Source organism: Lonchura striata, chromosome 3 (genome assembly GCF_046129695.1).
Source record: "Lonchura striata isolate bLonStr1 chromosome 3, bLonStr1.mat, whole genome shotgun sequence".
Classification (NCBI taxonomy): domain Eukaryota; kingdom Metazoa; phylum Chordata; class Aves; order Passeriformes; family Estrildidae; genus Lonchura; species Lonchura striata.
The window spans coordinates 95,557,238-95,569,430 of record NC_134605.1 but is presented as its reverse complement, the minus strand read 5'-3'; the positions used below and the strand labels follow the sequence as shown (position 1 = coordinate 95,569,430).

Sequence of the window (12,193 nt, the reverse complement as noted above, 5' to 3'; positions counted from 1 at the left end):
TAGAGAATTCAGTTCAAATGGGTCAGCCATAGTGTTCTAAAATTGCTATATGATTAACAATATTTGACATGCAGTTTGTTTTCTGTCCGTGCGATTGCAACAACAGTTCCAATTGTAGCCACTTTTTTCTTTTCTTTTCCTTTTTCTTTCTTTCTTTGTTTCTTTCTTTGTTTCTGTTTTTTATGCAGAAGACCATCAAATGAATTGTCACAATACTCGAATAATGCAAGACACAGAAAAAGACGATAACAATAATGATGAGTATGATAATTACGATGAACTGGTGGCCAAGTCATTGTTAAATCTTGGCAAAATTGCAGAGGATGCAGCATACAGAGCCAGGACAGAATCAGAAATGAACAGCAATACATCTAATAGTCTGGAAGATGATAGTGACAAAAATGAAAATATCGGTCGAAAAAGTGAGCTGAGTTTAGATTTAGACAGTGATGTTGTTAGGGAAACAGTGGACTCCCTTAAATTATTAGCACAAGGACATGGTGTAGTGCTTTCAGAAAATATTAATGACAGAAATTATGCAGACAATACTTCACAGCAAGACAATAGGAATATGAACTTTGTAATGCTAGGGAAGCCTGTGAACAATGGACTTACAGAAAAAATAGTGGAGGAGAGTGATGAAGAGGTGTGTCTCAGCAGTTTGGAGTGCTTAAGGAACCAGTGTTTTGATCTGGCTAGGAAACTCAGTGAGACAAACCCGCAGGAAAGAAATCAACAGCAAAACATGAACACTCGTCAGCATGTCAGGCAAGAAGATGACTTCCAAGGAAGAACACCAGACCGGAATTACTCTGATATGATGAACCTAATGAGGCTTGAAGAACAGTTGAGCCCCAGATCTAGGACTTTTTCTAGCTGTGCCAAGGAGGATGGTTGTCATGAAAGAGACGATGATACCACCTCTATTACTTCAGATAGGTCTGAAGAAGTGTTTGATATGACAAAAGGTAACTTAACCCTGCTTGAGAAAGCAATTGCTTTGGAAACAGAGAGAGCAAAAGCCATGAGAGAAAAAATGGCAGTGGAAGCTGGAAGGAGGGATAATATGAGATCATTTGAGGAGCAGTCTCCAAGACACCTTTCTGGAGATGACAGGAAGCCTAAACCAAGTGACGGCCATGTCAAAAAGCCATATTATGGTAAAGGTAATATTTCTATATACCGTATGTTATGTCATGAGAAAGTGTGAGCTAACATGTTAAGTTTTTGCCTAGATTTCTGAAATGAAGTTATTAATTCCACATTATGGGAACTTTATTAAAAGTGTAGTATGACATGATTGTAACATCACATCATACTATGATTGTAAAATGAAAAAAACTTATTCTGCAGTGTTAGAAACATGTATAGTATATCATTGGCTAAATTTAAAAAGCAACTTCTCAGGGAAACATAACAAGAGATCATGTTGAAAGAGGCAAAGATTTTTCTCAGGGTTTTAATATATTTTATAGTAATAATTAAAAAAGAGAATTGTGTTGCAAACTATATTGAAGGGGGAGGTTATGTAGCAGATAGTCAATCAGTTATGAAGTGCATATATTACAGATTGGATTGGGTAGGTGGCATCATGACTTATAAAATTATCATCAAATGACAGTTATTGATGAAGCCTCTCCTGTCTAAAATGTAGAAGTGCCTGATAGAAATTGAACAGTATCAAAATGACCGATAACATAAGATAAGGACAGTGACTGCGCATTAATTATCTTAAGATAGTAAGGTAATGGAAACCATTTGCTATGCAAGGCATGGTGTGGCCTGGGCTGAGATCAATAGCAATTTCTTTCTTATGTGCATTCCACTTCACTGGTTTCATTCCATTGTGGAAACAGTTAAGGTGCTGCCTTGACCATAATTCAATACAAGAGAAACCAAAAAAAAAAAAAACAACAAAAACAATATAACCAAACAAAACAAAAAAAAGTCCCAACAGACTAAAGGTTACCTTTAGAATGCCTTTTAATTTGCAGGATTATCATGGTGACGGTGTGTTTATATTATGACACCCCTCTTTAACCTGTTTACATCTGTACATGTAGGGCCATGTTGTATTAAGTGTTCAATACCTCCTGAGATTCATTGAACACCCCTGATTCCCATTGACTTTAGTGGAAGTTGAGAACGTGGTATTTCTTGGGAGATGCTAAACAGGGACTAGGTTTATCCCATATTTGTTGTAAAAATATTTGGTTTGCCTTCTACAATTGAGATGGTGGGCATTTTTTCTCTTTTTTTATAAATCCCTGTTTTGAAAAAGTAATCTGCCTTTGACACTCATGCAGGCAGACAGCATCTTGATCTGAGAAAGTTTTGGTTATTTTTCACAAGTCTTAAACAAAAGTAATGATCAGTCTTTTAGAAAAGCATGTAAATTACTGATGTCAAACCCTACTGCAATGTATTCTAGTGAAGTTTTGTTTGTTCTAACCACAAATATATAGTCCAGTGTATGCTGTACTAACTTTGGGCATTTGGGAAGACAACTTTATTTAGCTAGTGTAATATTGCATAGCCATGTGGATGTTGTGCTAAATGTTGTTCACGTATCACCTATTATGGATGCATTTCCCTGTGAGTATATGACTCTAAAAACACAGAAAACATGGCAAACAAAAAGTAATTTTGAAACAGTTTTTAAATTCTGGTATTGTCCAGCCTTTCCAGTCTACATATGGCTGGGAAAACATTTTTGCATATAGGCCTGCTGTGTCCAAAAAGTCTATATTATTTCTGACAGTGAGAGATGTGTGGATATCCAATTTAAGTAAATTCTATAGCTTCTTTGAGCCATCCTATTTCTTGGGAGCTGCAGGCTGAACTGGTCCAAGGCTCAACCAAGGACTAAATACTGTGGGAGTTTAGACCATGAAACTTTGTGGAGTGGATCATTCTTCAACTTGTTATTATAAAAAGAAAAAATAATCCCTTATTTAAAAGAAACAATTCAAACCAAACCAAAATAGCAACAAAAAAAAAACCAAACCCAAACCCCCAAAAAACACGAGCCAAAAAAAAACATTACAAAAAAACCACAACAAAAAACCAAAACCAATCCAAAACAACAAACCTGTGGGAAAAATTCTGGTATTTGTTGAGAGAAGAAACTTGAAGTAAGACAGTTACTTATATCATTTTTTCTCTAGTCATATGTTGTCTTCCAAATACTGCTGGAAGACATACCTATGGAGATGTATGATGCAGTAGGTGGAAACTTTCTTGGGAACACAGGTTTGCAGTGAGAACTGCCTCTTGGCTTCAAAGATCACTGAAACAACCATTAAGAGACAGCTAACCATTTCCCCCCTGCCCCTTTAAGCTTTCTAAGCAGGTTTTTGTCTGAAATTTTTGCATTTTGAAACCTTTTAAAGTCCATTGACAACCTTCAATCAGGAAATACTTCCATTGTGGCAAGAAGTGAAAAAAGATTGAAGAGTTCAGTAAAACTGCAATATTTCTCCCAGATATCAGAAGAGGATTTTCAGAACAGTATCCAGTGTTTTGTATAAAGTTGTGAAAAGTTTACTCAAATGTCTTCCATTAAAAGCAATGGGAAATTGTGCAAGTGCAATTTTATGCAAGTTTTGAAATCATTAAGAGTAGTATACAGCATCTTTTCTGAGTCATTAGACCATAAAGGCTCTTAAGGCTCTGATGTAGATGTGAATACAGAGCAGGATTTGCTTGATGCTGTAGGATGCAAGTGTCTAGATCCTCAGCTGCTCTAAATTACAATACTTTCACTGACTTTGGTGGAGTTCTAACAATGTCGAGTAGCTAAAGTTCCTCTAGTTAAAAGTCTCTAAAAAGCCATTATGGTCTATTAATCATCTACATTTTTTGCAGTCCTTGAATATTGTTATATTTACATAATTTATATTTCATTTACATTATCTATTCACTTATCTAATACTTTTACCCATCCCAAAGTACTTGACTTGATGAGTTGCTTAGAGTTGTGTATGTATGTAGCTGTGGGCTTGCTGTTCTAGTGGTCTCAGCACAGGCCTATCTGGCAGGAATTCAAATCCCTCCTCTGACATTTGCTCCTTCTGTGGCCTTGGGTTTAACTTCCTGATCTCTTTCTTCAATTTCCTGATGTATGAGATTATGGTCTTTCCAGGAGTGTTGTGATAACTGTATAGCACATTGGAGATAGATTTATATGTTTATTTGTTGTTAAAGAGTGTGGAACAAAGAACTGTGTTCTACAGTCCGCATGCAAGTTCAGTAAAATAAAACTACCATAATTAGGGGTTCTATTTGCATGATACAAGGTTTAAGTATGGTATTATATTTTTAGAATGGGTTTGAGACATGGAGAGTCATTACAAGGAGCTAAAGATTTTAGGTAAAATAAAGCTGTTTTGGAAGAACTTGAAACGTAAAATTATATATAAAACCTACCAGAAGGAAATCAGGGAAAGATAAGTCCAAAAGAGAACGTGAACTCTGTATTGTATTGATTCATGATGAAAAGAATGGGTTGTCTGAAAAGTTCTACAAGTACTGAAATTTCCCCCTATTGTACTGAGGGTTCTGATTGTTGAAGCTGTGATGGAATTTAATATAAAAAAGACAAACTGGAAAACAAGTAGCAAAATCTTATCTTAGATGAAAGCATAAATACTGAAGCAGAGAAATTACAAGAGCAACATGAAATTATTAAATTAGGATAGTTCAGATTGGGTATTGAAAGAAATGATGGACTAAAAAAAGATATTGGTGATCTTGAGCCAAAACTGTAGCTGTTTGAGTATCCTGCATTTTATCCCTTTAATACTGATATGGAAATCAGCAATAATGTCCAAAACCTGTCAACTGTGGTCAAGATGATAAGATGTAATTTGTATCATGTGCTTGTCTGGAAGAATAGATGTTCTACAGATTTTCTGTTAAAGGAAATAAGCAGATGAAGTTGTGTGAGAAATTTCTAAATCAGGATTAATGTCACCAGTATTCCATTACATCATTGGCAGAAAACTGTATTTTGTGGAAAAAATGTCTAGTTAGACTTTTCTTTGATTTGTAGTCAGAAGATCCATCAACATCTAAAAGGTCATTAACCTTTCAAGCATATGAATATTCAAATGTTACATATGTATGTTGGTAATAGCCCAGATTTACAGTGCAAGCGATACTTTCAGTAATTCTGATTACAATGTTTACTCCACCATACTTTATTGAAGATCAAGGAATATTTATGTAATTTTACCACTTTGTAAGGAATTTGAAGAAAACAAGAGTAATTTTCTCATAGTGCCTTGGAAAAGGGATTTTTGTGGAATCATTATGCTGAAGAGCTGGGTTTGCTACTCTCAGGACATTGAACTGCTATGACAGTACATTTGCAGACCTTAACACAAGAGGCAAATAAGAATGTAAAGAAGGGAAACTCCAACTAAACAGTTTCCAAATGACCTTTCACCCTTGAGGTAATGCTTGCCAGCAGAACATTGATTGACAATGGAACAGCTTTGCTATAAAAGGTCATTTTCCAATCACTGTGAATGGATATTTCTGTGATCATGGGAGCCTGCAGTCTGAGAAGAAGATAACAGGATAAAAGTGGCAGAACTGTGATAAGAAGTAGAAGGTTTTTTTTTTTCCAGTTTTCATAATAACATTTACCAAAGAGTAAATGACATGATTAAATGAACCTTCTTACAGATATGTGAAAAGACTCATTCACTTGACACATTTGTTGTAAATTATAGATCCCTCAAGAACAGAAAAGAAAGAGAGCAAATGTCCTACCCCTGGGTGTGATGGAACTGGCCATGTAACGGGGCTTTACCCCCATCACCGCAGTTTGTCAGGATGCCCACACAAAGATAGGGTCCCTCCAGAAAGTAAGTTCACATTCTTTCATGGAAACTGGGGATAAAGCTACAAAAACTTTTCTAGCATGCTTTTTAAACATTTTATTTAAAAAATTAATTTCGTTTTTCAGTATGGTTTGTCTCAAGTTAGTCAACTGTTCTGTGTTATACTTTTTCCTTTATTCCATCATTTCCATTCTTTACTAACTTTACACTAAAAGAATAACTTTTAAAGCTGTATTCTTTGATTTTGAGAATCCTAGGTTATTTTTTAATAGCCATATTTAGTCAACAGAGAAAAAGGTTTCCAGAAGATGTGCACTGCTTTTGCTTCTGCAAAATTCTACTAATGTCACATCAACTGTCCTTATTGTCTTGTACAGGAATAATTATTCCTGAAAAACTTGCAACCCCTTTCCTTTGTTATTGTTGTGTCTGAAACATAATTTATATTAAACTAGTGCATATTATAAAAAAATAATAATTTGGCTGTTCACTTAGCTACAGAACTCAGGATTTTGAGCAAACAGCTCCTCTCAGTCACATGCCATGTCAGCAAATTCTGTGCGTAGGAAGTTCACCCATGAGCTCATGGACACCCACCTAAAGGCAGAGGGCTTCATTTCTGGAAGTCACCTTCTTGGCTGGTGAAATCAGCATAGTTCTATTAAAGCTAATTACTCTGTGCTGATTTTCATCAGGAATTGTCTAGCTAAGATGCAATTCTCTTTCACACCAGTTTTAAAATGGAGTTATGGATTCCATTCCATATGGACCTAAAATCCTCACTGTCCATCAGCACTTCTAGACTTAACCTCAATGAATTTGCAAGCCTTAAGGAAATATTAAAAAGACTGTCAGAACTAAAATGGTCCCCAGTTTCCAAAGGAAAGTAGATTCTGATGGACAGGAAAACAGAAGTAGATTAGCACTGCAAGAGTGGCAGACATAAGAAGTCTCCTCTTTCCCAGTACAGTGGCTTCTTCCAGAAGTAAAGTAATGAGGAAGTGCTTTAGGAAACTGCTGTAGTTTGGTTGGTCTCTGAATACAGTAGAACAAATAAAGTAATTTCTCTGCTTTCCAAGACCCTGTAATTTTCTGAAACACAAATATTTATTCAGTTGCTCAAAGTTCTATCATTTTTTTCAAATGGTAAATAAAAAGCTCTTTAGAAGACTTTGTAAATCAAAGAAGAATATAGCTTTAAACTGTTTGCATGCTCTTGTACCTACTAAAATGACAAAGGTGAGCTCATCTCTTTTTTTCCTGTGATGTTGGCCTTGTGAAGCATGTTTCAAGAACAGCTTTAAATATTAGGAATTTCAGAGTGAAGCTTTTGCATCTATACACATTTTATCACACTGATAATGGGGTGATGATGATGATGGTTATCTTTTAATGAGTATACATTATTTAATTCTCAAGTCTCTGAACAGCTTTTATTCAGTTCTTAACTCAGTCAATGCATCTACTGATTTTATTAGAGTTGTTTTTGTTTTTTTTTTTTTTTCTGAGTGAGAACTAAATACAGGCTTCCAGACCACTTCCTGTGTGAGAAAATGAGAACTTCACAAGGGTTGGATAGCCTTTTTCCATTGAATGATGTACTGCTATCCAGTTCTGAGACATGGATTCAGATATGCCTTATGTCATAAAAAACTCTTCAGTGTTCCCAAAAAGTTCTTGATAATTTGGCCCTTCATAGCATGAGCTTTATAATTTAGAGGGGCACTGCTCTGAGCAGCCTTGGAGTAAGTTTTCCATCCAGCTTGCAGTGGATGTGAATGTAAATCAGTTTACTTGCTTAAGCTTGTACCACTTATTTCTTTTTTACATTTTTTTCTGCCATACCTCAATTTTTAAGTATTTAATTTTGGTTCTTAGTATTTTGAAAAAAAAAGAAATCACATTTGTAGAGAACACAAGTGGAAAATAAAGGATCCATTCTGCTTGCTATGTAGATATGAATGATGTATCTATGTGGAAGCGAGCAGAACTGGCCCCTAGCTCAATCGGGCTGCCTTATAGTTAGGGTTAAATTCTGTTCAGGATTGTACTGAGGTGTGTTTCAAATAATTCAATGTTCTACCAGTGTAACTTGAGAGCAGATTTTCAGCTCATGAGTTTGATACAGTGCTTATAAAGCTATGTATTAAGAATACATACATTTCCTGAAAGAATTTTTCCAGTCTGTAATTTTGTTTTGTATGGTTGCTAGCTCACCCTTTACCGTTGAGCTGATCTTTGCTCAGTGGTTTTGTATGAAGAAGATGTTGGGCGTCTTCTGCTTCACTGTTGCACCAGAGATGCATTTGTTTATAGGTTCTGTAACCTCCATAACTTTCATTGTTGCCCTGTGTTAATGAGCATAGGGCCACAATACTTACTTTCCTCATCAGGCTTTATTGGCTATGTGTGTCACGTGTATTTTGAGGAATGCTGGTTGTTAATGAATCCTGCTTTGTTTTAAAATGGTTTCATATATACTGGGATTTGATTTTTTTTTTCTTGTTTTCATACTCTGCTGTTTTCTCTTACTCTCCTTGTCAAGTTCTTGCCATGCATGAAAATGTTCTTAAGTGTCCTACACCAGGCTGCACAGGCCGGGGCCACGTAAATAGCAACAGGAATTCCCACCGAAGGTAAGGATGCCGTCGCTGGACACCAATCTAGAGGGACCAGTGCCTCCCAACTGCAGCCCTCCTAGCAGTCCACTGGTGGGGGGGAGTGAGTGTGTGTCGTTGTTCTGTTCTGAGGATTGACAGATGGTGCTTCGTGTGCTTTATCCATTTTAAAGAGTAACATTTATTCATGTATTTTCTGAGGAGAACAAGTGTGCGTTTGCTGTAGCATGGATGAATTGATCCACGGAAGACATTTTAAGCAAGCTTAGCATTTTGAGTTTTTTTTCTTTCTGTTTTGATATTTGCTGAACAGCAGTTGTACAAAACAAGTTGTATGACTCCTCATAGGTGTGTTGCAGGGAGAAAGAAGATTTTTTTCAGCATCATCATGATTAGAATAGAGTTCTTGTTCTCACACTTTACTCTCCTCAGAGATTTTTTTCTAGTGCATGAAAAAAATCTACTCTAATCCTATATTGTTAGGGTTTTTTAATACATGAGGAACATGATTTTAAATACACAGGTGTTAACTTTCTTACCACAGTCTTAACCCCTAAGTACTTATTCAGCTAAAACTGAATGAGGATCTTGGCTGTTTAAAAAACATTAAGACCATGTCTCATTACACTTAAAAATGAGAAGGCAGAATTATTATTAGAAGTAAGTATTCTAGTAAAAAAAAAAAAAAAAGATCATGGAAAAAGAGCAACTTTTCCATAGTTTCCTAAGATCAGTAATAGATTCTTAGGGAAGGGATGCTGTTGCAAATTAAATTCTGCCAATCAAATTTTGAAAACATTCCTTTAGTGTTCTGCATATCATAATTTTCCCACAGAACAATAATAAAATCTTGCCTATTCCTTTAAAATTTTAAAAATCCAGAAAGTTTAAGATGATAAGAGGATAAAAGGAACTGTGTGATGTTCCTGTTATTGAATTCCTTTTTACTGTTAATTGTAGCATGAAGGCTTAAGGGAGTACAGGTACTGGACATTCAGTCTTACCAAGTTCTGGGTTACTACAGCCCCTCATATCAGCTGCATTTCCTCCAGAAGACTCTTGTGGGTACCAGCACGCCTGCAATAAGCTCTGGTACCCCTTCTCTGCAGTGATGCTGCAAGCAGATGCAGCAAAAACCTCTGAGAAGGCTTTATGGGAATTACTGCTGCTTGAAGCAGCATTCACTTCTGGCTGAATATCCACTAGAATATTTGAGGTGTCTGAGGAAGAGCATGTCAGTGGAGCGCAGCTGCCCCTGGCATGGCTCCAGAGCTGCACAGAGCTCACAGCTCCTTCCCCTCTGCAGAACTAGGGCAGAGGGGGCGGGCAGGGGGGAGCACTCTGCAGTCTGTGCTCACCTCTTTCTGCAGCTTCTGGGGCATTTTTCTCTACTTCACTTTTTTTTCTCTTTTTTTTTTTTTCACTTATTTCCTGTAAAAAAGGGAACATCTGGGAATGCACTGATTTGCTGTTCATTTTAATTTCTATTCCTGTGGAGAGCACAGGGAGCTGCAGTCACATAAGCATGCAATAGACTATGACAAGGAAAGGAACCCCTCCATTGTCAGGTCACAGGGTTTTACAGCTTCACTAAGAGCACCATCTGCTGGCGTCAATATATTTTTTTCCTCGGTTCTAAATCTTCCGTAAGAATCAGGCTTATTATTGCCACTTCAATAATAGTTCAGCATTAGCAAATCTAATTGAATTTCCAGTGCAGAAATGCTTTTCATTTTATACCATCTACTAATAGAAATCATACTTTAGTGTCTGAAATTCATGAACAAACACTAACAGTTGACATGTAGATTTAGCAACCCAAGGCAAAATTTTGCACTCATTTATATGCCTAGCAAAAAGATTTGAGTTAATGGAGTTGAATGAGGTGTGAAGCAGCACAAGATTTGGCCTATATGATGTTGTCATTTAATTGTCTTCAGGAGCCGTTTCATTGGCAACATTTGTAGATACATAAAGGTCACAAGTCTGCTAGCAGAGCTGCACAGTAGTTTCCAGTTTATATTCTCCTCTCCTACTGGTATATTCCCTGGCTGACATCCATGAATAATCTACCCATGTACTGTGAGAGAAGAAGAGCAGATGTAAGATTTACCATGCAACTTTGAAAGCAGAAGAAAAGAAGTCTATTCTAAAGAAAATACACATGATCAAAACATTTTTGGAAACCCTTTTCCTTCAGATTCTTCCTGATGCTGGCTAAGGAGGAGAAGGAGTAATTGGATCAGTGCTATAATGTGAAACTATGCAGGACAAGACAATTAAATTTCCTTTCTGTAATTGCAGCCTCTCTGGATGTCCTATTGCTGCAGCAGAGAAACTGGCTAAAGCTCAAGAGAAGCATCAGAACTGTGATGTGTCAAAATCAAACCAGGCATCAGATCGGGTTTTAAGGTATTAGAAATCACTATAATACTTATTCTTATGCAGAATTCATCACACATTCACCTAATCTGAGAATTTATATTTATATACATTGTATATACATATATATCTCCTTTAAAGAAGAGTTAGAATTAGGGCTTCTGGATCCAATTCTCACAGTGTATTTTTCCCACTCAGTTTTCATGGGGGAGGGTTGGTAATTATTTTGACAAATACATGTAAAGCTGAAAAGCTCATTTTTGTCTTAGGCATTGTTTGGTGTAAAGATGACTGCTGGAGTGCAAAGTCTAAGAACAGTGTGAAAAAAGTTGGTATCTTTTGGGAATAAACTAATATTTACCGGTAAGTCTTGGTTTTTTCAGCAGGCTTTTACTAGTAAATATCAGTTTAAATTAAACCAGAAGCCCTATCTGCATTACCAAACTGGTAAACTTTTGGCAGGACACTTGATAAAGTACCAGGTATAGATTAGATTCCAAAATAACATCAGGCTTAGTTCTTTGTCTCTCTTCCCCCCGTTCTCTGCCAGGAAGGACAGAGAGAAGAAAGAGAGAAGAATTGTCTAAATTTTCATATGGAAGGGACATTTAACCATTTTTATATGATTATACACCTTTTCTTCATTCATGTAGGATTCTGTATTTATCTGAAGTTGCATCCAGCTTTGTTCTATTGTCTCCTCTTTTGAGATATGTGGGTAGAAAAAATATTATTTCTAAGGAGCTGAAGTGTGAAGGATGCATGTAAAGCAATCAAACTTCTGCATGATTGTACCAGCTTTATGCTGATGATGCCCCAAAAGCTGCAGAATTTCTCCATGGATACTGCAATATCTGTGGGCTGGGATAGGTACATCCCTCCCAGCTGCCTCAAAGAGTGTGGAGGAAGTGCTGCAGCTTTAGTTCCCAGAATTTCCTACTTATCCCATAGTTCTCAGTCTTTAGCTGTCTTCTAGATTTAAGAACCGATTAGGCTGCTTAAAGTTTTCTACTGTATTATTGACACCATTCTTCGAATGTTCTGTTAAAAGTTCATCTAATCTTGATGGTCTTTTCAAAAACCAGCATTGTTCCATCAAGCTGGGGAGATAGAATTATGGTTCACATCTACAGAAGATTTTTTCATCATTCCTGTTGACTATGCTCTCCTTCCGCAGATTTGTTTTTGATGGGCTTTATCTTAACTGCCCCTAATTCAGTTTGCACAGCTTGGCATGCAACATCCCACAGAGGTTTCTTAGAGAAGAGTACTTCAAATCCCATTAGTAAAAAAAACTCCACTCTTTGAGGGAATAAAACAGTTTCTCACTTGATGGAAAAAGAC

At 36.5% G+C, this 12,193-nt stretch overlaps 1 protein-coding gene across 19 annotated transcripts in view; it reads left to right on the top strand.

The window, feature by feature from the left end:
- The window catches only part of MYT1L (myelin transcription factor 1 like), a 305,006-nt gene that overhangs the window by 224,578 nt on the left and 68,235 nt on the right, over positions 1-12,193 (top strand). For 11 of the 19 annotated variants that reach the window (XM_077782400.1, XM_021551206.3, XM_021551208.3 and 8 more), the window contains 4 exons: positions 189-1,166; positions 5,739-5,873; positions 8,395-8,485; positions 10,772-10,879. In XM_077782400.1, the coding sequence (XP_077638526.1) occupies positions 189-1,166; positions 5,739-5,873; positions 8,395-8,485; positions 10,772-10,879 (1,312 nt within the window). The remainder of the gene's footprint in view (positions 1-188; positions 1,167-5,738; positions 5,874-8,394; positions 8,486-10,771; positions 10,880-12,193) is intronic. The other 8 variants (XM_077782409.1, XM_077782407.1, XM_077782405.1 and 5 more) reach the window with 3 other exon arrangements.